The 25,495-nt window shown below is 40.4% G+C and overlaps 2 protein-coding genes across 6 annotated transcripts in view; one reads left to right on the plus strand and one right to left on the minus strand.

The window, feature by feature from the left end:
* The first annotated feature begins 541 nt into the window (after window positions 1-541).
* On the plus strand, window positions 542-18,074 carry adam28 (ADAM metallopeptidase domain 28). 3 transcript variants are annotated; one of them, XM_056376036.1, is made up of 23 exons: window positions 542-764; window positions 1,082-1,159; window positions 4,112-4,200; window positions 4,335-4,411; window positions 4,850-4,928; window positions 5,089-5,165; window positions 6,036-6,219; window positions 6,349-6,411; window positions 6,670-6,741; window positions 6,930-7,099; window positions 9,198-9,279; window positions 10,427-10,560; window positions 11,250-11,427; window positions 12,039-12,128; window positions 13,229-13,424; window positions 13,507-13,612; window positions 13,799-13,955; window positions 14,098-14,178; window positions 14,770-14,863; window positions 14,977-15,082; window positions 15,169-15,238; window positions 15,326-15,421; window positions 15,873-18,074. In XM_056376036.1, exons 1-23 carry the CDS (start codon window positions 698-700, stop codon window positions 15,903-15,905), a joined length of 2,379 nt encoding a protein of 792 aa, XP_056232011.1. In that variant the 5' UTR covers window positions 542-697; the 3' UTR covers window positions 15,906-18,074. The 3 variants fall into 3 exon arrangements, with proteins under 3 accessions (XP_056232011.1, XP_056232013.1, XP_056232012.1); XM_056376038.1 differs by having other exon boundaries at window positions 543-764; window positions 4,112-4,229; XM_056376037.1 differs by lacking the exon at window positions 542-764 and having other exon boundaries at window positions 1,031-1,159.
* Window positions 17,562-25,495, minus strand: part of ppp3cca (protein phosphatase 3, catalytic subunit, gamma isozyme, a) — a 30,344-nt gene continuing 22,410 nt past the window's right edge. The window contains exons 12-14 of one of the 3 annotated variants that reach the window (XM_056376040.1): window positions 24,992-25,089; window positions 22,273-22,299; window positions 17,562-20,252 (exon numbers count right to left, since the gene is read on the minus strand). In XM_056376040.1, the coding sequence (XP_056232015.1) occupies window positions 20,104-20,252; window positions 22,273-22,299; window positions 24,992-25,089 (274 nt within the window). In that variant the 3' untranslated portion in view covers window positions 17,562-20,103. Of the gene's footprint in view, window positions 20,262-22,272; window positions 22,300-24,991; window positions 25,090-25,495 lie in introns of all 3 variants that reach the window. The other 2 variants (XM_056376039.1, XM_056376041.1) reach the window with 2 other exon arrangements.

Below are 25,495 nucleotides of genomic sequence, written 5' to 3' on the forward strand. Positions count from 1 at the left end.
GTCTAACGTACATTTAAGTGCTGCTGGACGCTCGCCGGCCAGAGGGAATCTTTATACATCATCTGCCAATCCTTTTAGTGTTCAGCGATTACATCTGACTGATGTCAAGAAGCCTTTAGTACTTCCTGTGGGTTGGTGGCTTTTACACAGGAAAATACTTTACTCCTCCACTGAGCGTTTGTTTTAACTCTGTTGCCTTGTATGACCCGTGTAAAGCCCTTTGTAACAAGTTCTAGAAATAAATAAATCTTTATCATCATTATTATTATTATTATTATCATTGAGAATAAGAAAACCTGCATGAACTGAGCGTATGTTGAGACACTGCCGATCAGAGAGCAGCACTGACTTCACTTACATCATACTGCCACACTGTGGTACTTGAGTTTCACTATGCTCCACCTACTGAACCACACAGGCTGACCCCCTTGTCCTGAACTGTCCCTCTCTCGTGCACATTGGCCTTATTGTCTCTGCTGTGACCCCAAGCATTTGCTCAGCGGGAGGGGGACGGACGAGGCAGGGAAGGAGCGTCCGAGGAGCTGCGGATAGAGCTCACTTATCAGTTTCTACACAAAACAAACATTTCGAAACTTTATGATGCGGTGACGGCCGTGTGACAAGTGATGCGTGTGGAATTTACCATATGGTTTCAGAGGTGTGAGTGAGTCAGTCACAACAATGAGTCAGACTGCTGATGTTAATGCAAAAAAAAAAGAAAAAAAGAAGAAGAAGAGCGGCTAAAATTCCATCCATCAAAAAAGGTAGGAGAACTGTCACAACCTTTGCATCATGTCTGTGTGTCAATAACTGTGAGACAGTATCGTGTGTCATGAATCTTAATGTGTGACAATGCAAGGCAAGCTTTGGCCACAAGAGTATTCTTCCTGCATTCCTCAAAAGAGCAGCGGCGTGCTCAGGCCGGTTGTGAGTGTGGTGTAAAATTATTGTCAATGAGGAAGTGAGCCCTGGAGGGCCGGCCGAAGGCTGGCTGAAGGTGTGGCCACGCACGAACAGCAACCCCTCATGCAGGTAGAATAGCATATAGCCTTGATCAGAGCACCGATCTGCTCTGTTACAGTGACTGTCTGCACTTGGACAATGACACCAACTCTTCTATTGTGGATCTTCATCCTAAATGCCTCGCTCAAGCCCTCAGGTAAGTCACTGGATACTGTTACCTCCACTCAGCACGGTGGCTAATTAATAACTAAAGCCCAGGTTTATCCTAACCTACTTATTCAAAGCACTTTAACTTGTGTTTTTGGCTTCTTTGGTTTCTGTTCACGTGTTCTAAACCACCAGACTAGATACAATGTGATGATGATGAATGTGAGAAATGATATGAAAAACATGATAGACATGTAACTTCCATCAGTTTTAGGATGTTCAATTATGGGTTAAAAAAAATGGTTGACTGAGGTTATCAGGGTTAATTGACCTTTTGGAGAAAACGTGCTCGGAGCCTGATGTATTTGCTTGTGCAAGATATGATTAGGCAGGATTATCCTGCCTGTTGTAACATAGTGCTGAGCAACGACACCTAATTGTTGTTACCACACACGTTACCGTGTTATAATGCTTGATAAGCTACGCAAAGTGTGTGAAATTACTTTAAATGCGTTTCTGATGTTGTGACACACTTGTTGGAGTTGTACTTTGGTTCACAACAGAGCCACCACCCACTCAGGTGCTACTGTGTACCTGGCCTTCAGGTAACCATGACTCAGAGGGACTTAGTCATTTCATTTCAGGCACATTTCATTGGCTTGGGGAATTCAGTCTTTGATCAAGAAGTTCTTTACTTTGGTGAGACAACATCCGGTAACGATAAGCTGTGAGGTGTCACTGAACTAATTAGGAAAAAAACAGCCCCAGATGAAACTGCAGGAACTGATATTGAGACACTGACTGTGATGTACAATTGGACACTGTATGAAAACATGTCAAAATCAGGAAGTGACAAAATAAGATAGAAGACAGAAAAAAGAAGTAGGGTTTATATTTTGTTTAAGGAACTGTTTGACTGCACTATAAACAAATACAAGTGTGAGGAATGAAAAGTCACAAATGAAAGATTCATTCACTGGTTTCTTCAGACCATTACCTGTGGGCCAACACTCTCAATATAGCAAACTATTTTAATCACTATAAAGACAACCCGGTCACAAGGGTGTGTGTTTGGTTTCAGGTGTGAGGGGTACACAAGAAAAATTATACAGACATACAAATTAATCTACTTTCTCTTTTTCCACGTTTTCAGTTAAGAAAAAAAAATCTAATTTATCTAATAATCTTTTTTATCTAATCTAATCAAAACAATTTGGCTTTCATTTTACTGTTTAGTTACTGTTACATTATAGTAAACTTGTTTATTGCATTTTCCACATTAATGGTAATAGAACAGAAAAAATTTACAGCCTATATCCAAATGTAATATATGCACATATATTACATTTCTATATAAGAAATATATATGAAATATATGGAAATGTGAAGTGGAATCATATATGTAATCTAAATATTATATATCAAACCTATAAAAAATTGGAACAAATTCGTATATTTATACGTCTAGCACATAAAAATATGTATGTACCTGTATGTATGTGTGCTTTTATTGTAGACATATATATCCATCGCAAAGCCAATGTCAACATATGTTGATTTATATTTTATATATATACACAGTAAATCTAAAAGATAGAATGAGTAAAATCCAGCCCTGAATAGTGTCTGCAGGTATTTCCCTCAGGCTGCTGAAAGACCCAGCGAGGCCGGGCAGCCTGTGTCTGTGCCAGAGAGGAAAACTGCTCCCAGTGCGACTCAGATGAATATCAGTACTTTCACACACAGCTCTCTCATCTGGCCTGTGGTGGCTGGATGGTTTAAGAGCAACAGTCAGAGAGAGTTTAGCAAGAAAATCAACCACAAAGTGTAAAGCTAACAGAGGACTTTGAAATGACCTTCCCTGGTCATCATACAAACCAAATCCTGACATTTACTTTTTCCTGCTCACAAAACCCTTTTTATTCCTCCCGATAAAGTTATAAAAGGATCCCTTCACTGGCAACTAGTGTCCATGACAGAGCTTCAGGTTCTGCGTTGATACTGTATACACTTCATATTAATGTATCACGGGTTGTTACACAGGGACAATAGAAAATCTCAAGTTGAATAACCCAAACATTTGAGCCCAGTCAGAAACACCAGAGGGCAGGAAGGCAGCTCAGCAACTATTTTGCACTCATCAGCCCTGATCTGATCTAATCTGCTGTGAGGTCAATGAAGTCAATGAATTATCCTACAGCAAACTTTCTCCTGGAGGATCAGTCTGTAAAGCTGCTGTAAAGATTTTACTCGCCTGAAGCTAAAGTTGTGTTTTTTTAAAAAGTCAGCTTAATCATTAGGGACGTAGCAGGCGCTGTTTGTTTGTTTTCTGACTCTGGAATGAAGTTGTGAAGAAGCCAAGGGGCTAAAACAGTTTCTCAACCTTAGGATCGGGGTCATATGGGGTCATTCAATATGTGCATGAGGTCACAGGAGGTGTCAGACCTGACAGAAAGAAACTCTCGGTTACTTTCTAAATAAAGTCCACGTCTTTCGTTAAGTTTTAAAGGAACACTTTGACATTTTTGTTGTTTGTTTCCAATGTCATGTCTGTGTCGTTTGTACACTTTGTTTTTGTATGAATTACAAATAAGATATGAAGAGGTACCAACAAACACGACATAACGTGTGCATGTGTATGAGGCCGCTGCTTTGTTTTCTTGCCTTCTACATCGTCAGTGTTTTATAATCATGATAATCTTCCTTAAACTTCTAATCACGCGGTTCTTCTATTAACTATGTCTGCAAATGTTTAACCAAGCCCTTTTTTCTCCCTAACTATGACTAGAGATGCCAAACTATGTATTGTTTTCTTTAATTTGGAGGACCTGGAAAAGTGCAGGACATGTTTAGTCTTGATAGCACAAAGAGTGGAAGCTCTTTCTCTCTGTTAGCAGTTGGAAACACACTTAATCAGCTCTATCTCCTTGTTGTATACCTAGTCAAATGATCATATTCTTTCCTATCACAAAGGAAGTAAACATGTGTTGAATCTCCACAGAGAGCCATGGAAATGGGTTCGAGGAGGTGAAGGACTACGAGGTGGTTCGACCCGTCAGACTTCACTCAGTCAGAAAACGACAAGCAGACGTATATTTTTCTGTTTCTCACATTTTAGTGTCAGTATCACAGAGATTGCAAATATTACACAATCAAGGTATGGTTGTGATGTTGGTTTGACGAAACTTACTGACAGCACAATTTCACATCTCTATTTTCCACAGTCCCTCAGACCAGAGACTATTAAGTATGCAATGAAGGTGGGAGGAAAGCACCTTGAAATGCAACTACAAAAAAATGAGTAAGTTTCATTTACCTAAAGGCAGGAAAATATCAGGGACAAAAAGACAAACAAATACTTATACAAAGTTTCTATAACTTGTTGCACATAAACAGTTGATAATGTCATATATTGTTGCATGTAATGTTGATGCCTGAGACAAAGCAGCTCCTAAGAAGTCCAAGTCAAGACAGTCTTTAAAACAATTCTTTACTTCCTGGTTTTACTTCTTTTTTGTTGTTGTTGTGGTTTTCCATATCACTGAACACATTAAAAGTCATGTTAAGTTTCTTTTGATAAAAGCAGATTTTTACATGTCTGCTAATCAATGTTAGATTTGGTTATTTTCAGTAAGAACATTTGCTGAGTTTTCCCAGGTCTCAAAAAGTGAGGTCATTATAAATGTGTTAGAATACAAACACCACTGTGGCATGACCTTTTATCTCTGTTCCTCATCAGTGAATTACTCACCAAAGACTACACGGAAACATACTACCAAGACGATGGGACTGAAGTCACCAAAACCCCAAATGACATTGTAAATGTTTGCATTCATCTGCAATTTCCACTTCCACCTTCAGATGTACAGTAGTTAGACTTAATGTGAAATAACAGACAACTGTGTTTTCTAAACCATGTGTTTTAGTGGTTTTAAAATGCTTCTAAGACCAAGTTCATCATCCTCATGTCTTTACCAGGATCACTGCTACTATCACGGGAAGATTGTCAACGACAGCAGGTCGTCTGCCAGCATCAGCACTTGTGATGGACTTAGGTGAGCCCCTCAAACCACCTCTAATTACTTTTTAGTGTCATCAAAAACTTTAATACACGCCGGTCCCATATTCTATGTTTTCCATAATAACACTTATTCACATCACAAACAAAATCAATGGAGATAAACTAACCTACAGTGGGTTTATCAAAGTTTCTTCTGTTAAAAACAGCTGCTTTCTGCCTGGAAATGACAGTGGACTGACAATCAAAACCTGTAAAGCTATACGACACAAAACCAAAACAATGAGCTGAAAGGCGCTAAAAACCTAAAAACTGCAGAGCTGAGAGAAATACATTATTGAGTGATAATTCTAATTCTTAATACACAACATATTGATTCTAGCTGCTTTAAAATGCCACCAAATCATACTGACATATGTAAAGTTAGTTAGTTAGTTCCTCTCGTATATTAGCATAGAAACAAATCACAGACGCATCAAGTTCTCTAAAAAATAAATAACCAGCAACTGTGAAAAAAAAAAAGTGCAACCATCAGGAGAAAAATATTCTAAATGATAAAACTGAGTTTCTCAGTTTCAAGTTCCTCTGTGACGTATAGCTAACAATGACGGCAGTCTGTCAGCTACCCGGCAAGGAAATACAGTCACAACTTCTAAATCTACTTGAAAGCACAAACTGTGGCTTGATTCACTATAGCTAACATCACTGACCATGGAAGAACATGACTAACTATAAAAATGAAAAGTAAACATGTATATATTTAGATTTCATCTTTCATATTTCCAGCGTACAGTGTGTTTGTCAGATAGCTTACTGAGGCAGACAGAAAAAAGTCTCAATGAGGTGTGACTCAACCAGCAGTGTATATAGAACTAAAAGAACTGGCCTGATCTGGATCTTGATTTAGGGGTTACTTCAGAACATCTGCCCAGAGGTACCTGATTGAGCCCCTGTCTGGCGATGACGAGGGGGATCACGCAGTGACGACTTTCAATGAGACGAACTTCACACCTGCGGTTTGTGGCGTCACCAACACCAGCTGGAGTGACGACCTTGAACCCCCAACCGGCCGCAGCCGCTCCAGATCAGCGGTAACATGAACATCCTGTACTTTTTTAGGTTGTCAGACTGTCTGATCTGACGTGATGCAGCTCTAACACATCATTCAACCTATATATAGGACATTCAGTAAAATCTACCTTCCCTCTTTTGCCCTCCAGGGAAAGTCTATCGTCTACCAACAGAAATACATTGAGCTCTTCCTTGTTGCTGATAACCGTGCGGTAAGATGTAGTTTTGGCTACATATGGTGATTTGAATTAATATACATTAAAATAATGGAGAGTTGAAATAACAGTAATAATCATAAATATCTGGCTGATGTGCTTTTCGTAAATGAGCCGCCTTGTCTCCTATAATGCTGGTAAGTCTCAGCTGTGGTCAGTGTCAGTGTATGATCATATATCATGTGAGCACTTTATGAATCAACCTCTGAGAAACAGGATGTGACTCTCCTCTAACATGATGATATGGTGTTTCAGTATGTGAAGATGAAGCGTGATCGGACAGAGCTGAGAAAGAGGATATTTGAAATGGTCAACTTTGTCAACATGGTGAGTCGCTGCTTTCACAGTTTCAGGATAATGAAGGCACAAATGACACATAACCTCTGGTTTTGAGTGTTTTGATGATACCCAGCCTTATTTCCATTTCTTGCAATTTATTTGCAGCAATAACCCTAAAAGTTTAGTCTTTCACTGTGTCATGGCGTCTTTCTGGTGATCCCCTCCTGGTGTTTTAGGCCTATAAACCCCTGAGGACCTTCATTGCTCTGGTGGGGCTAGAGATCTGGACCAACAATGACTTGATCTCTGTGACCCCCCCGGCCGGGGCCAATCTGGACGCTTTCATGAAGTGGAGGAACTCTGATTTGGTCAAGAAGAAGAAGCATGACAATGCACATCTTATCAGGTGTGAATAGCCTCTAGAAGTAGAAACAAGTAGCCTGGTATTAAATGTGAGGAACTGCCTCTTATGTTGAGTGTTACAACCCTGCAGGCATCTAGGAATAAGGGAGGCAACAACTGCAGATGCGGTCTGCCAAACAAAGCTGTGTGTTATTTAGTGGACCAGCAACTTAAAGGTACAAACATACAAGCTCTCTGCCCAACTATTTACTGTATATAGGACAGAGTTCAGTTCAGTGAGGAACAATGGGAATGGCTGTAGGTGGCACCAAATCATAAAACAAACAAAATAAGATCAACTTCCTTCCTGGTCCTGAGAGCTCAATGCACTGCAGCACTGCACTGGCTGGGACGCACTTGTCCTTCAATGTCCAACTGTGACTTTTCAAGTTAAAAGCATTGAATTACAAGTGCATTCCACCCTGGTTCATCACTCAGGTTTTCTCTTTTTAAGTTATTTTTTGCTTTAATCTCGATAGAGAGAGTGAGAGAGACTGAGAGAGAGAGAGAGAGAGAGAGAGAGAGAGAGAGAGGATGATATGGAGCAAAGGGCCATAGGTTGGACTGCAGTGGAGATTACACCTTTATGGAAACTAATGCAAAACAAATACACTGGCTGGTTGCACTCATCTTATATGTCAAATTACCCATAACCTAGTGTTCAACACAATTAACAGAACCACATGTGGTGCTGAGAGGATTATAAGAAAAAACACTACGTAGAATTAGCACCCTGCAGTTGTACACCTCCACTAGCCAGCAACATTGCAGGAAGTATGGTCACAATCTCACAATCTTTCCTTCCTGAGTTACAGCGTTGAGTAATGGCCGGAGGTGTTTTTGCAGAACATTATGATGTCACAGCGAAGTTGACATTTGACCATTTGGATATCAATTCTCATCAGTTCATCTTTTTATCCTATTATTCTTGAGTTATGGCCAAAAATAAGTCTTCTGAGGTCACAGTGACCTTTACCTTTGACCTTTGACCATCAAATTCTAATCAGTCCATCACTGAGTCCAAATGAACACTTTTACCAAATTTGAAGGGATTTTCTGAAGGCCTGTATGAGATATTACATTCATGAGAATGGGACTGATGGACAGACGGATGGACAGACCTGAAAACATCCATCTGTGGTTGACGCCATCAGAAGGAATTAAAAAACCAAGCCTAATGCCCAGAATCCAAAACCACTGAAGTAATGCCTTGGTCATTTAACGATATCTTATGTCTAAAGGTCTCAGTTAACTAAGTTTCACAAAGTAACGTATATCAGTTTGCAATAAGGAAAAATGTTGCAAGGGAGAAAGATTTTGTTGCTTACATACTGACTCCTACTGGCACAGAGTCAGTATTCAAACATGAAGCTGACAGCCGAGGGATTAAAATGCAGTGATCTCTGTCTCAGCACTAGACTTTGTTAAATAAAAGGGCGTCTCGAGCTCTGGTTTGCTTCTTAAAGCAAACAATGATGTCATGTTTTGTCAGTTGAACCACTCTGAAGCATCGGTTCTTAATGTACCGGACGTTTTAGTTTCCTGCTTGTGTAACTTGAATGCATGTGCATATTGAAACATTGCTGGCTTCCACATTAGGTTCAGTGTTACAAAAGGTTCATCAAGGTTTCAAATTCGGATTTCAGGGAAGTAGATATGTCTCAATAAACTGAAAAAACATGCAATTCACAGTTGCTTTGGGCTCATCAGATCTGCCACCGTAAACTGTACAAAGTCACAGGAAACTCTCCTCCCCACACAAAACATTGTTTTTAAAATTGGCACTGCTGGTTAACTATGCTATTTAAACTCTACAGTGCCAGTTTAGTTATTTGGTCAGTCATTTTGGAACCACATCATGCCTTTGTGAAACTGGTAAAGTTGAATTCCCATAAAATCAAGACAAATAAGAACAAAACGAGTAACCAGCCTCAGACTTGCTGATGCCAGCCATCCGGCCACATTTCCTGTGAATAGTGCCAGGTCTTTGGTTTTTTCCAGACAGTCAACGCTAAGTTTTGAGTAGAATTAGAGAAGTAGATGGATGGATGCACAGCACAGACATGAAACTGTTTCTCATCTTGTCTTTCCTTGTGTTTCAGTGGTATTGACTTTGAAGGATCAACTGTGGGGCTGGCTTTCATTGGGACTCTTTGCACTGATAACTCTGTTGGGGTCGTACAGGTGAGGTGCTTCAGGTCGACACTAAGATTCGTTCTGTTCTGTAATGTGGGTGCAATGATAGCAATCAAGGAATTTTCACCAGCAGCATGTAACATGTAGGGATGGCGGTGATCGGTCAGTGCATCACTTTGGACCAGTGCTAAAATATCTCAAGCTGCCCTGAGGAAAAATCCTGATGATGTGATGATGTCCTGATTCTTGCTGTAGCAGCATCATGAGCTCAATGTCCTCAATTAGCAAATTAAATATTTAAAAATCTACTCAATGGATTGGAACAAAATGAAGACATTCATGGTTCCCAGATGATGCATCCTGCTTCACCAGGGGGTTCAAATTTCTGATTTTGAGTGAAATTTCTGACCATTGAGATTATTTGCATGGTATTTGTTACAGACATTCATGCTCCCCTGAGGATGAAGTGTAACTTAACTTTATATACTAGCACCATCATCAGGTCAAAATGAAGTTTAATTTGTCTAATACTCTGATTAATGACCAAATATCTGCAAAAACAAATATTCCCATCAGCCTCAGTTGTACTTTAGGGCTAAATAACAAAAGTTAACATGCAAACACACTACACTACTCGATGTCATTGTAATGATCCTGTCAGTCAGAGCTGCTAGCATGGATGTAGTCTTGATATTCTATGAGTAATGGACAGAGACGGCCAATAGCTGAAGCAGATCTGTGTCTCTGTTGTCAGTACATGTAACTTTCTCTGCCTCTGCAAATTTATTTTACTGTAAGAAAAAAATCAAATATTAATAATCCACTCTTTAAAATGTCATAATTTTGAGTTCCCCATTATTATCAAGCGTAAGTAAAATGTCAGACCCTTTGTGATGCAAAATTTTAAAGCAAAACTGTCACCTTTTTCACATGGTGATAAGAAACTCCTCCACTGTAGTGCAGCACACATCTAGACTGTCGTGGGAATAAAGGAACTCTGTCAGTACGTCCAAAAAGCCTCAACATTACTGCAGTGAGAAAATTGCCAAACAAAACAGACTTAGGAAACAGTTATGTTTATGATGTGTCAGCTGGCTAACCTTGGTGTGTGTTTCGTTTAAAAGGTTGTAAAAATGCTGATAAAAGTGATTAAACTGAGTTCCACTCGTATAACTGCTGGTCTGTTACCTCTCAGGATCACAATGACCGCGCCATTGCTGTGGGAGCTACACTGGCTCATGAGATGGGCCACAACCTGGGCATGGACCACGATGACTCCAGTGCCTGTGCTTGTTCTGGGGATAGCTGCATCATGGCTGCAGCCCTCAGGTGAGAAAATCATTCGAGAATCTTTATCAGATTCTGATTCTGGTGTTGATTGAAAGACTTTCTTGTTTAACAAGCCTGTAATGACAATGTATTTAGTAGCCCGCTCTTCATCTCTGCCTGAGGCTACATTAGCTGCTATAACATACTCGAATCTCCATCAGAACTATCAGTGGTCTAGTGGCATTGTGGGTAAAGTGGTGACCATGTTTTAACCAGGAACGAAAATCTGTGGAATAAGAAAGTGACATTTCTGGTTCTGCTGCATCAATTTTGATTCTTTTTTTTATTGCCCTCTGTAGGTGCAACACTAAATCAAAGGAGTACTTTTTTAGACATTTTGACGTCCCTCAGTCGGAAAAGTCCATGTGTAAATAATAAAAGGATAATAAAAGAATTTAGGGTCCTTCTGTTGCACATTCTGGCTGAGTTTCACACTGTTGTGACTTAGAGGGACATTTTGATGGTGGAGCCCATTAATGCTGTTAATTTAAGTACTTACATCTATGCTTTCCCCACTAATACAAGTCAAAATGTCTGCTGTGAAAAAGGCCTATAGAAAAAGATCCAATCAAAACCATTTTGTGGGAAGTGGAGGCTGACAAGGCGTCACTGCGTTCAGAAAACGTCCACTTGTGGATCAAAGACGGTGACTGTGGCATTAACAAGGACTCTGTGTTGTTTCTCCTCAGCTGGAACATCCCTCGGACCTTCAGTAGCTGCAGCAGCAGCAACTATGAAAGATACCTGACGAGCCGCAGCCCCAGCTGTCTGCTGGACAAACCGGACTACAGCAGCTTGGAGACTCCTGCAGTCTGCGGGAACGGCTTCGTGGAGAAAGGAGAGCAGTGTGACTGTGGCACTGTGGAGGTGAAGAAAACACACAAGCACTCATTCAAGCATCATATGATTTTATCTTATTGCACTGATAGTGAAGTATCTGCATCAAGGCCATTGTTTTCTGAGCATCAGACTCATAACCTTATTATATTTGTCTGATCGTGACTGTTTCAGGGGAATGACGCTGCCTGACATGCACCAGCACATTTAAGAAAAGAAAATTAGAGCCAGTCTTCTTCTAAAAGTGACTGAAGGCAGATACATTAATGTGAAGTAACATGTGCACTGATACAAAATCTTTTGGTTGGTAGGCTACATTAGTCACAGGTGTATCTACAGTTTACAAACCCTAATTTCCACCTTAACATCAGTTCAGTATAATAGCAAAGTTGTAATTTTCACTGAGAAGTACATTCCAAAGCGCTGCGCTGTGAATCTGTTCCGACCTGTTTTTATCCTCTGCTGGTTTTCAGCCAAAACACAAACTCTTCTTTTTCAGCAGGTTATTAATGACATAAACACGTAGAACTATGTAAATCCATGGAACATTACTGATGGGACAATAACACAGGGAAGTTACACATCATGACAGAAGTAATTAATTCAATAACAGCCTAATGGCTTCTGTGTTGTTGTTATAGGAGTGCACCAACCCATGTTGCAACGCCACCACCTGCGCTCTGACAAAGGGGTCAGAGTGTGGTTACGGCGAGTGCTGTGAGGACTGTAAGGTCAGTAAATGAAAGAAATGGCTTTTATTCCCTTTGCTTTTACATCATGATGTTTGATCTGCCACAGCCCCCTGGTGGGCATTTGAGATATTACAAATATTTGACCTTGCTCCATTTTTTAAAGATCTCCCCGCTCAAGAATGAGTTGCACTTATTTGTGTTTGACTTGGGCGTTTGAGCTTCACTGTGCAGAATGAGGTTTTTGCAGAGTTTGACACTGGAAGACGGTTTTCACATTCACCTGTGCAAAACCTTAAATCTGAGTTCGAGACACGAACATACGAAAAGCATGATTTTTGCAACAGCACAACTGGTATGGAAACCAATCATGGTCCAATATGCAACTTACACACGTGTGATGTGGAAATCAAAAGGCATCCAGGGTTGGATGGTGGGTCCAGGTGGGCTGTGCTGGAGGCGCTGGCTTCGCTGTGATGTTGCAAAATTACGAAAGTTCTGACGGCTGGTTTTAAGGCTCAGTTTCTGAATACAGGCTGTGTGCATTTCTCTGTGTGAGTGTTTTGATACTTTCACAATATTACATACACATACACCTGCTTTCTAATAAAAGTCTGAATTTTCCATCAAGGCAAAAGGAATATTCTTTGTATATTGTTCTTTATTCAGGAATTTCTGGCATTTGGGAACGTTTATACTAAATTCCTCCATTTTTTTTTGTAAAATTTTATTAGTCCTTTACCAGAACTACTGCTGCTCTGTATCTGCTGTCACCATAGCAACTTAAAAGGTGATGTCAGTATTGTTCCCACCCAAAGTGGCCAAAGTGTTAGTTAAAGGGAAGCAATTTCTAAATCTAAAACAAAAACTAGTGTAAGTGTAATTTCAAAAAGAATTACCCAACAGAAATGTGATGTTATTTAATATCGCATGAACTTAAAAGATTAGTTAACCATGTAAAACAAGACTGCAGGGGCGTTTGTCCACCACCACCACAACAGCTAAAGCAAGGCATGGTCATTAATGTGGCACGATCAATGCACTGAGGCAGTTTGAGCACACCTGTAAAGCATCACATACATAAGTAAAGTAATCTATGACATGATGTCATGTGATTGACTGTGACTCTCACCTCCACACAGATCTCCTCTCGCTCCAGGGAGTGCCGCAGTAAGCAGGACGACTGCGATCTGGCAGAGTACTGTGACGGGACGAGCTCCACCTGTCCTGAGGACATGTTCGCTGTGAATGGCCTCCCATGTGATAAAGGCCTGGGATACTGCTACAACGGCCAGTGTCCGCAGAGGTCAAACCAGTGTGTCAGGCTGTATGGATCAAGTGAGTGTCCTTTTTTTCTTCCATGAATTTTTTAATTTTAAATAGTTTATTCTGCCTTCTAAAAATCCCTCCTTGTCATCAGGTGCTATAGAGGCGCAGTCGTACTGCTATAACTACAACACCAGAGGAACCTACTACGCCTTCTGCTCACGTCCGTCAAACGACAAATACGTCCCCTGCCAGCGAGAGTGAGTCTCAGCCAAAGTCAGCCAGAGTTTGATAGTTGCTCTGTAAAGGCCCTAACTTATATTCTTGTTAGTTTAATGTGCACACTCACCAAATTAAAGTGTCTGCATTAGAATAAATGTTTATGTTTCTGCAGAATAAGTCTGAATGTTGGCTCCTCACACTCTGACTCTCTCTCTCCTCTGCAGAGACATCTTTTGTGGGAAGCTCTTCTGCCACAACGGTAATGAAAACCCAAACTACGGCCGCATGGTGAAGATCAATGACTGCAAGGCAGCTTTTTTTGGAGAATACACTAAAGACTTCGGCCAGGTGGACACTGGGACTATATGTGGGATGGGAAAGGTAATAAGCTGTGTTACTCATTCTGTGAATGTGTTTCACTGTGATCATTGCATCAACTCGAAATCCACTTGTTCAAAAGTCACAAACCGATGTCTGTGGAGCTCATTAAATGTCACTGACTGGCCTGTTTTTTTTCTCCAAGGTGTGCAGCCAGAATCAGTGTGTGGATCTTCACACAGCGTACAGAAACACAAACTGTTCTTCCAAATGCCAAGGCAATGCTGTAAGTACACACCAACACTGCTCAGAGTTCAGTTCGGTTCAGTTTACTTTAGTTTAGTTTGGATGTTTATAATACTGCAGCAGATAAGTCTGCATATGACAGGCATTGTGCGTTTTATGACTGAAGAATGAAGCTTTCTCCAGTGTTTCTATAAACAATGAAGTTTATTTTCAGACGTGGAGGCATTTCAGATTTCAGAGAGGGTGACCCAATTTCTGCCTGTCAAATTTAATTGTCTTTTCACTTTTTCAAGGCGGTATACATCACTTAAGTTTTATTTTACACTCTTTTTATACATAGATTGCACAGAACTGCTGTAAACTCTGTAAAACATGAGTAGCAGCTCAGTGAGGCTTCTGGAGCTCCTCTCTGTCGTTATACCCAAATATGATAGACTTGAAAATGGAATGCTGAGGTCAATGAACTTTCAAGGTTTAACAGAGGTCAGATATAAATTGCCTCCGTGTTTGAAATAAAGCCTTGGCGTATGTAGATTATATGATGAAACGTTCATGCTTAAGTCATAAAATGCACAGTTGCTTTGCATGTCTGCCGCACTATGATGGCAATCATCTCCTTTGTGTTCCTCAGGTGTGCAACCACAGAAGCGAGTGTCAGTGTGAACCTGGGTGGATGCCTCCGTACTGCACTTCAAAGGATGGAGCTTTCAATTCCGTTTCTACTGGTACTTAGAATTGTTATATACTCTCTCTGCCCCAACTTATGATGAATACTGAATTTGAACCACTGATGTTGCACCGCATCCAAACAAAACCGATGTTTGTTCCATCTCTGCAGGAACAGCTGTCGCCATCTCACTGACAGTTATACTAGTGGTTGTCGGGATCATCGCCGGTGTGGTGGGGTTGATGTGGAAGAAACGACAAAGTCCCATGTTGTCAACGTAAGTAATGCTCACCCTGTTTGCAGGTCTTGGAGTGGCGACGTCACTGTAAACCCCAGCAGAGTAAATCTTTCTCTCTACCGCAGAGCGCACAACCAGAGGAAGCCGCCGGCGGTGAACAGGTCAGCTCCTGGTCAGCCCAGGCCGGCGCCACAGGTAATGTGTGGGAATGTTAGTGCGTTGAGTTGGGATATAACAGATAACAATATCACTGCAAGTAACTAACAATCCCTGAAATTTCAGATTGGAAGGCCCAAGCCCAAAGGACCTCCACCTCCACCACCTCCAGCAGGGAACAGACCTAAACCCCCGAGCCAGAACTACATAGCTGCTCGCCAGGTAACTGTGATTACACACAGTTTGTAGGCTTCTGCTACTGTGTTCAACACCACAAGTGTGATGTGATTCAATCAAACTATTCCAACATTAGATAATGCCGTTCAAATTGTCAACAACCGGGACGCCTAGAAATGTTGATTCTAGTGTGTTTCTGCAAAAACTTGGATTTTGGCAGGTGAAGAGTGAGATGAAAATTCAGTGTACAGCGATGCTCATCTCTCTCCTTGTGTAGAAACATTTATCAAAACCACAGAAGAAGAGCACAATCAGGATCATAAATTTTGTATTTCTCTTGTTGCCAACATCTCTCATCTGATTGGATGATAAGACTTAAACTTAAATTATTCAGATACAAACCTGTGAAAATATAAGAACTGGGTGTAAAACATAACTTTTCCTTTAGGTTTCAACACTCTCATTTATATTTTGTAATACATTTCTTGTCCTGTAGGCTCTGAGGCCAACACCTCCACCGGTGGTCTGATACCTATAAGTAAACGTGGAGAGACTCACCTCTGTCCACTGTCCCAGGCAAGAGGCGACTGGCAAGTTTTTATGAAAGGCTTCCTGTCCTGTTTCCTCTGCAGCTTCCTCACTGCAGCGCTGTGTGAAGAACTCGGTGTGTCTGTACCTGCAGACTGCCGGTGGGACAAACTGGACGCTAAATCATTACTATGGCGACTGTGGACTTGTTATTGCTGGATGTACTTATTGTTTTTAAGGCACTTTTTTATGCTTAGGGTGAGAGTTAGTGCAGGGAGGAAACAGCTCTGACCCTGAATTCGAGCCATATCATTTTATACATGTTCTTTTATTTGTAACAGGAATGGTATAGATTATTGCACAAGACTGGATTTATTTGTCAAACTGTATTCAGCAGCTGCAGAGGTTTCATATTTTATGTTGCTTGTTTTAAAAAATGTTTTGAATGAATTGTTTTGACAGATTTTGACGTGATGGTCTAAAATTTCTGGTCCATTTCTGGTTATGTAATAGAAAATGCTAATTTAGATGACAGTCAGAAACACTGATTACCCAGCCACTCCAAAGCTTTTATAGCATGCTACCTGCAGCATTTTTAGTCCAATCTCAAGCAAGTTTTTCAATGAAAATGTTGTAAAATGAGGAAATAAAAGAGATGAATAGGAAAGTGTAGGTGATTTTTAGTCATGTGTTCGTGTGTCTCTGCTGAGCGCCCACAGACCCTCCTGTAAATGTTTATTAAAAACAGGCCCGATTAAGTTTATATTCGCTAAGTTAGTCATCATGACTCTTGTGTTGTGTTGTGTTGTGTTGTGTTGTGTTGTGTTGTGAGGGGGATTCACTCACTGTAGGTTGGGTTGTTTCTCTTTGTCATCTCTAATTTGTTTTATGTAAATAGATTTTTTTACGAAGAAACTTTGTTATGCTGCTGCTTCTCTAAAAGGAGTTCACTGTGTGAACATGAACATAACGTGAAAAAAATTATATGAGCTAAATATCCAGGTTTCACATTTAGTACTCAGTGAAAATATGATGGTGTTTTTCTGTGCTGCAAGGCTAAAGCAGCAGAAATGTTGTAGCATTACTAACCACAATCTTGTGAACAGTGACAGGACAACAAGCAGCCAGATATCATATTATTATAAATGTTCCAATTAAACAAATATCTGAAAAACAGAACAATATGTTCTTGTGTTGTGTGAAAGGATCCAGGTGGTAATAATCTTGATGTTAGAAAGTCTATGACTGAATAAATATCACTCTGCTCAGTTTTGGATGTGTCATTGAAAAAGTTTGTAAATGATGAGTCAATGTAAATTAATACTGAGGAATAAATGTGTATTTTATACAAATGCTGCAAATGGATTGTGTGGAAAAAAAAGACAAACTGATGCTAGACGTGAAAACCACTTATCTCAAAGCTGCATCTTTTTTCTTTTTTTTTTTAATATATATATTTTGGCCTCTTGGGGGCAGCAGAACAAGCTGTAAACACAACATTAACATTGCAGTATTATCACTTTTGTAAAGAAGTTACAAAATTCAGAGAACTTTGTTTGGAGCCACTGAAATCCTGAATTTCCTGATGCAAATTTAAGTGAAATAACAAGAAACAACATCCAAGATGAGTCCAAAAAGGAAGGAAAAGGGGGGGGGAGACACTGTATTTGAATTTTATTATTTTCTTTCAAGTGCTACAGCTACGTAAAAGATTTCATGGCCTCGCCTGACAAGTACGGTACATTTGTTTTCACCCCTTTTTACAGCTATTTTAAGATTTACATTTTGCAAAATGTGTATAGGACCTGACAGGAGGTCAGTATATTGTATGGCTCAGCCAATGAAGTCTGACCTTTAAAACAAACTTTTAGCATCACAGTTATGAATGTAAACCGAAATATTTAGGAAGGTTTCCCACAATTTACTAAACATAACAGCAAACAGCGATAATTTGGAAATCTTTAAGGATGTCATGTTAATATTGCTGACACAGTCTTTAATAATGTGTGATTGAAAGTCTCTTGGACTGACTCTGGTCACCATCCACACATACATACACACACACATATATGGATCTTGACATGTGTGGCCAAGGTGGCATGGCACATGAGCACAATCACCTAACATTAAAAAAAAAAAAAAAAGAAAAAAAAAGAAAGAAAAGGAGTAACTTCAAAAGAGAATAGCAAATCTTAAAGCTTATTTTCCCTCCTTTCTGAATTGACAAAAGACAACAGAGTTACAGTCAGGTGTGTCGAAGCACCAGTAGAGTTGGTTTTATGTCCTAGAAGAAGAAAAAGAAGAAGTGGGTCTTAAAGGGCTGGGAGTGCCTGTGAGGAGGAGTGGAGGTGTTCAGACCAGAGGAGAGCTTGAATGCCTGAATAAAACAATCACACACACCAGCAACCTCAGCGAGTGTTACTGGTCCCCATCTTGGTTTGACCACGAGCTGTAAAAAAATACATTGTATACATGAGTCAGCCATGGTTGAGATGATTACAGTACTGTTGGGCCTTGACAGACAGCTGTTAGTGCGGTGGCGGTACCTTTTATAGTATCATCCCCGCCGAGGGGAATGACTCAGTCCATTGTGTCTGGGTGCAGCATCGTCAAAGTGCTGTCACTTCACCGAATGTCAAATGTTTCCCTTATGTGATACGCATGGTAATTACAATTCAAAAAAAACATCTGCTCACTGTGTCACCAACAGTAGATGGAGACACTAATACAGCTTTAGAAACAAAAGGAAAGCCCCGAAAGCACAACCCATTTTTTTTTTTTTTTAGTGTCTGACAATAAAACATCAAATCAAACTGCCATAATTCTGTTAAATACGGTGAAATTTCTTAAGCGATAATGAACATCAGTCTATTCCGAGGACACTATGTTCAGCAGTTCCTCTGTTCTGTAAGCAAACATGTCCTCTTTAGTCCAAATAGATGAAAATGTGTCCTTTCGTGTCAGTTGGTTTCTCGTGCTGTAATCTTCACAACCTCCAAGAGAGGTCGGATTCACTTCAGTGCCCGAGAAGAATAAGAATAATAAGAAGAAGAAGAAGAAGAAGAAGAAGAAGAAGAAGACGTGCTTCCAACCAGGATGTATTGAGTATTGATGTTGTGGTTATGGAGTAAGACATGCTGTACTGTATATCCCTTTTTTTTTTTTTTTTTTTTTTTTGGTTTAGCAGAGCGAGAACATCCTAGCTGCCATCAAGTGAATACAAGTCATACCAGCACAGGAACAGCCAGCAACAGCAACTATCATTGCACACAAAGCATTAATCCTTCACTTTAACAGCTTCATTCACAAATGATAATACAGGAAGAAGTTTTTCTTGATGTTACTCTGGAAGTGAAAACACTGAACAAAAAAGAAAAAAATCTATTGAGCATCTTTGGGGTTTCATCAAAGTTTTGTGGAAAATGTATAAATATGATTACAAGTCTTCATTAAATTTCTGATTTAAGTATAAAATATTAAATTGTAGTAATTGTTCTTACATAATTTACTTCCTTATTTTTTTTCACTTTTCAATACATATATAATTTATCTGTCAACTGACACACATATAAGCAAACACTGTACTGTAATGTAGAACCTCAAGCGCCTAAAATATCTTGACAAGACTCTTGCAAGATCCAAATGAGGCTGTTGAGGCCACAGTAATTATACTTCAAATTTTCCCTTAACAAACACGTGGTGCGCACAATAAAAAAAAAAGAAAAAAAAAACTCAAAGTGACTAAAACTCCTGGATAAAAGGGATTCATCTATCTGAGCTCAAATTTATAAAACTTTTCATACTTTTGACATGTATAAGTTAGGACTTCAGTGTACAGGATACATTTTAACAAAATGTCTTCATTGATTGATTGTTACTATTACACAATATATCTAATATAATTAATCTTTAATAAATAAGATCAGATTTTTGTCCAGATAACATATCGTGTCATATGTTTGTCTTTGTTCAGCAGCTGGACGTGTTTTCCCAGCGCTGTGGCCTCCTTGTGTTTTTATTATCTACTGATGTGTCCGCTTCCTTTGCCCCGCCCGACTGCGGCCGAGCAGAAGATGTATACGCAGTTTCAGTAGAGCCGACAGATGGAGAGAGAGGGACGGAGAGAGAGAGAGAAAGAGAGAGGGTGGGGGCTATGAGTCAGGGGGTGTGGGCTGTGTGAAGATGGGAGGGTGGCGTTTCTATCCAGTGCCGTTCTTGTTGGGGGTGTTAGTGTTGATCGTGGTGCCGTCTGGCTGCTGGCCGTCTTTGCGAGGCGGCATCCTCTCGTTTATCCTGTCCAGGCCGCGCGCCTCCTCGAAGTTACGAATCTTCCTCGTAGGAGAGAAACCTTGAATGGCTGGAGCGGAGAAGAGACAAAATTACCAGAAGCCGGAAACACTTGAACTTCCCTACTCATGTTACTGCACATGTCTGCTGTAAAACGTATTCTTTAGCTTTTTCTTCTTCTTTGTGGAGTTTCATTTGATAAGCACAAAACAACAATATCAGCCTAGCACAGTATGGATGATCAGTGAATACAACACATGCACAGGTAACAATGACTTCTAGAGTTCACACACCAGTGGGACAAGCTACAACAAGAACACCTCACACTTTGTAAGACTTACGGTAACGTCCCGAAACAGCCAAGGAAACCAGACAGAAACGTGTGCAAACGAAAAGCAAATTTGTAAAGACTGTTCAAACACACTCTTCAGTCATTTACATTATCAGGTTAAACAGAGAATGAACACTCTGAGGGGAAGGTTTTAGAGGTGGAGTTACAGCCACACAAACAAGGTTCTACAGGGTTCTCTTGCACAACCAGATATCTGTAATAATTAAGCACCTGTGCTCACTTGAGTTAACTGCACTTTGAGTACGTGATCCCCAACCAGGAGAAGTTAAACCCCATGGGGTACTTCTGCAGTTACAAGGGAATACATAGTGAAGTGAAGTAATAACAGGAATTATGATTTGATCAGAGAAATATATCCACAATGGATACAAATAAGCCTGATACTGATCTATGGTCAATTTACTGTCACAAAAACCAGTAAGCTAGCAGCTATACTGATGGCACAGAACCCTAAAGCTATGTGAGGCGACTCAGTGTGCATGGAAACTAGTTAGCAAGTGAACATAGATGTCTAAATAGTTGAGACAGTTAGCTTACGTAATGGATATATGGCTGAAATAGTTAGATAAAGGCATATAAGTAATTTGTAAATGGTAAAGTAAATGGTTAAACAGCTGAAATAATCACCTATAATTAATGCTTAACTACAAGTAATGGAGTAAGTAATGGCTAAACAGTTCAAATAATGTTAAAGTAATAGAGTTGAAATATCAACAAGTAATGAATAAGTAAAAGTTGAAATAATTAACTAAAAGTGATGGACAAAGCGCTAGAATGTTTCTTGACAAAACCAACCTACTATTCAGTGGTATGAAAAAATGTTGTTGGTATGAAAATATCCGCTGTTATGTAGTGTTCCTTAACATCCACTTTGAAATGAACTGAAATCAACACATTTGGATCATGATGGATCGAGTCTGTGACGGAGTATTTGAGCTCATGTGACAGGAATGTGGCAGGACATCAGACAAAAAGAGCCTCCTCGCTCAGTTTGTGATGTTTCCTGCACTACACCACAATGACTAAATCTGTTACATTTATAATGTTTCATAAAAAGACAGACAGTGTAGCTGCAGCCAAATGGTGTAACAGGATTAGCTTCTGAAAATATCCCAGGCAGGGATGTCCCTGGTCTTATCTTAGCCAGGTCTTAGCAGGCTTTTCTATGTGTGGGGAGCCACACTTGGCAAGACACGCCTCTGTGACCACAGCCACTTGCTTCTTGTCAACAGGGGACAAGTCAGCTCCTAAATCATATACACATAACTAACCCCTTTTGTAGCATGGGCTTTACTTTTCTGACACCAAAAAGGCTGATTCATGTGAGGCTGGTGAAAATAATTTAGTTTAAAAGTACATTTTTCATAAACCATCTCATATAACTAGTAATTATCGTTGTACTAGTTGTCGTCTTATGTAAGCGTCTTTTCAGTTCCTGTCATGTGATTCTGTTACTGATTAACAAGCATCAACCTGTAAATGTAAAGTGTTGCATAAACTATTTCACAATGACGGTCACCAATGTGATCCAACAGATACTGATAATGCAAAAGTAACCCACACTCAAATAGTTTTACGATAATACAATAACCAGTGATATAAACACAGTGAGGAGAGTAAACATTTAATTTAAAGAAAAAAAATTTAAGGGTGGGGCTGTTTAAAGGGTGAACAACACACACACACACAAAACAAAGACATGAGAGTAGAGCCACACAGCCATGCGTACCTTTTGCTTTAGCTGCCTCAATCGTAGCTATGTTAATAAGAATTGAGGAAGGGGGAAAAAAAAAAAAAAGAGTCATCAAAGGCAGCCAGAGACAGCAAACACAACAGTAATATCAAACTGTAAAGGCTGGTGCAAGAAACAGTCGACAGAATATAGGTCAGCACTCAGGGCAAAGGCATTATAGAAGCAAAATTTCTCAGCAGCTGTAAAAAAAAAAAAAAAAAAAAAAAAAATTAAAAAAAAAACGTCATCAAAACAATAAAGTTAATGAGTGGGTGGGCGGGAAGGTTAGAGAGGAGAAGCCTGCTGGAGATTTAAGCTGGTGTTGGTGTTAAAGGGTCATGAGGACTTAGGTGTGGAGAGCTGAGGGGGGATTTGGCTGAGAACTAAGAGTCTAAGACTCGGGTCCAGATGCACAACAACGACCGACAGTCGTACAGTGCAGCCTCACATGAAGGCTACGCTGCTGTGCACATGCAGCCAAATGATCTCTCACACACACACACACACACACACACACACACACACACACACACACACACACACACACACACACACACACACACACACACACACACACACACACACACACACACACACACACACACACACACACACACACACACACACACACACACACACACACACACACACACACACACACACACACACACACACACACACACACACACACACACACACACAGCTTGAATCCAAAATGAGAAAAATGTCATGACCGAGTAGAATTTAAAATACTCAGTGGAGATTTTTTACATGATTAATATTTCTCCTTTAAAAAGTATTCAAATATCAGGAGATCCGAAATGCCAACCAGCCATATTCCCTTCTTATTTAAGCTGCATAAAATATTTGAATCTGTAAATGAAGACAATATCTGAGAATGAAATATAATTTCTCAAAGAAATGATTACGTATTTAAGATGAAAGAGAGCTGCTCTAAGATCGCAGCCTACAGGTGCAAAATCGTAGCCGCAGCTAGTTTTCCCCTTCAGCTCTGCATTATGAGGCGTTTTGTCATTGGTGACACTTTAGGAAAATATTTCTAGCTGCTTCCAAGCCTCTTCCGAATCTTTAATGTCCTCAGACAAGGATTAACTCGTGGACTGGGTGCGTTCAAAGATGTATGAGCATCACACCACCTAAAATGTCAGCTGTAGTACAGTAGTGTCAAAAACTGAAGCTGGGGCTGAGAAAAACAAAGTGAACAGTCAAGAAGGATGGACAAAAATACACAATGACTTGCCCCTGCCTTTGTTTGAGTTGGCCTGGCTGATCTGAGAACTGTGGCTAGGGGAGCGGACACGGAACATGACATTCTCCAAAAGGTCACAACATGTGGTTTCTCCTTCGATTGCTCCGCAGCTTCTGTAAGCCTCCAGCGTGGCAAAGCGTGACTCGCAGCATGTCCTCTGGCGGGCGAGGCCAGGCGCTGACCTTTAGATCAGAGGGTCAGTGCCCACTTTCAGGTGACAGGCCGACCTCCCCAACCAGCCAGCCCAACAGCTCAGCCTGAAAACTTTCTGCTGCATAGAGGGTGGGCTCCAGTCAAAGTCCAGCCAGTGCTTCCTGTGGTGGGCATGTCACCATTGATCTATAACCCTTCAAAGGGACAGGCAGGACAGGGAGGCTGGTCTCCCCTCACTGGATGTCAGGATTGACAGATTTAGCTCCACCATCACGGATGGAGCAACCGATATTTGGTGACAATTAAAGGGAGTTCACTGTGCAAACAAAGCACGCTATTCCAGCCAAGTAAAAGAGACCAGAAGGAACAATAACTTAATGTCCTGCACCAAACTGGTTACACTTCACATATATTGAGTTTTTTGCAGGAATAAGAACAAATCTCTTAATTGTTATTTTGCTTTACACAATTGTAAAGGGTTTGAGTATTATTTTTTTTATTTTTTTTGGAAGTACATTGATGTTGACCTGTAAGACGAGAAAAAACAAAGCCTAAGTTTGTTTGGAAAACATGAGCTGGAGCTATTAGCTGGTTAGCTTAGCATATCATAGCATAGAGACTAAAAACAGGGGGAAACCAGCTGGCCTGGCTAACAAAATCCACCTGCAAGCTGGGAGCAGCTGTGAGGCAATCAGAAGAAACTTCAGAAAGTTACTGTTTCAAGCCAAGACAATGGGAAATGGAAAACTGTAGTTTTAACACTTTGGTTTTCATACTGTTTACACAGATGAGATGTAATGTGTTCATGAGCTTTAGAGATGCTTGTTGGAGAATTTTGTTGACGGAGCCAAGCTGTTTCCAGTCTCTATCCTAACCTAAGCAGCTGCTGGCTCCAGGTTCATATTTGCTGTACTGACATGAGAGTCGCATCAATCAGCTCTCAGCTCTATGACTGTACACTGCCTGCAAATTGCAACCGTGTTTGCAAGGCAGCGGGTATGTCTAACGCAGGAAAAAGTGTTATATATAGCGTCACTGCTTTGCAGTCACTGAGCATCATGTGTATTTTCCTGTACTGATGTGCTTGTGGAGCAGTAGACCATGTAACACAGCCACATGTCATGAAGAAATGAAAAGATTTGCCCACAATAAATGCTCTGGGTTTAAAAAAAAAGAAACACACACTTGGTGACAGGGGGTACGGAAACGTCCCTACAGGTGCAGGTTGTGTCAAAATGGTATATAGCGAGGAGGAATGAAAGAACAGGGTTATTGAATATGAAACACACTTACCGGTCTGTAAGGTCTGCTTCCCCCCTGACAACACTCCCATTGGAAGAGTTCCAGTCGGAGTCAGGCCTTTGAGTGTTAACACACTCTCACTTTCCTCCCTAGCGCACAAACACAGGCACAGAGGGAACACACACACACACACAAACACAAACACACACACACACACACACAGATTACATTTCAGCGAGCAGGCCGACAGACACCTGGTGGTTATGAGGCTGCTCTGTCACCAAGAGTTCTTAAGTTCACTCATCACTCGATACTTAACCTGTGTCCACTCACTCCCTGCTTGACGGAGTGAAAGACTGTCAGCTCTAAATGCCAAATCGTTAACATTTGTCCTGGTTTTGTAAAGTGGGTCACCGATGACTTGTGTCAATTTTAGCAGCTGAAGCAACATTTCTAAGGATTGGTTACCAGTGGTCAGATTTCTGTCAAAGGACTTTAATATTAACACATTTGAATTTCCATATTATTTATTTATTCTCTCCGACTGAGTCAAAA

The sequence above is a fragment of the Seriola aureovittata genome, chromosome 5 (assembly GCF_021018895.1).
Source record: "Seriola aureovittata isolate HTS-2021-v1 ecotype China chromosome 5, ASM2101889v1, whole genome shotgun sequence".
NCBI lineage: Eukaryota > Metazoa > Chordata > Actinopteri > Carangiformes > Carangidae > Seriola > Seriola aureovittata.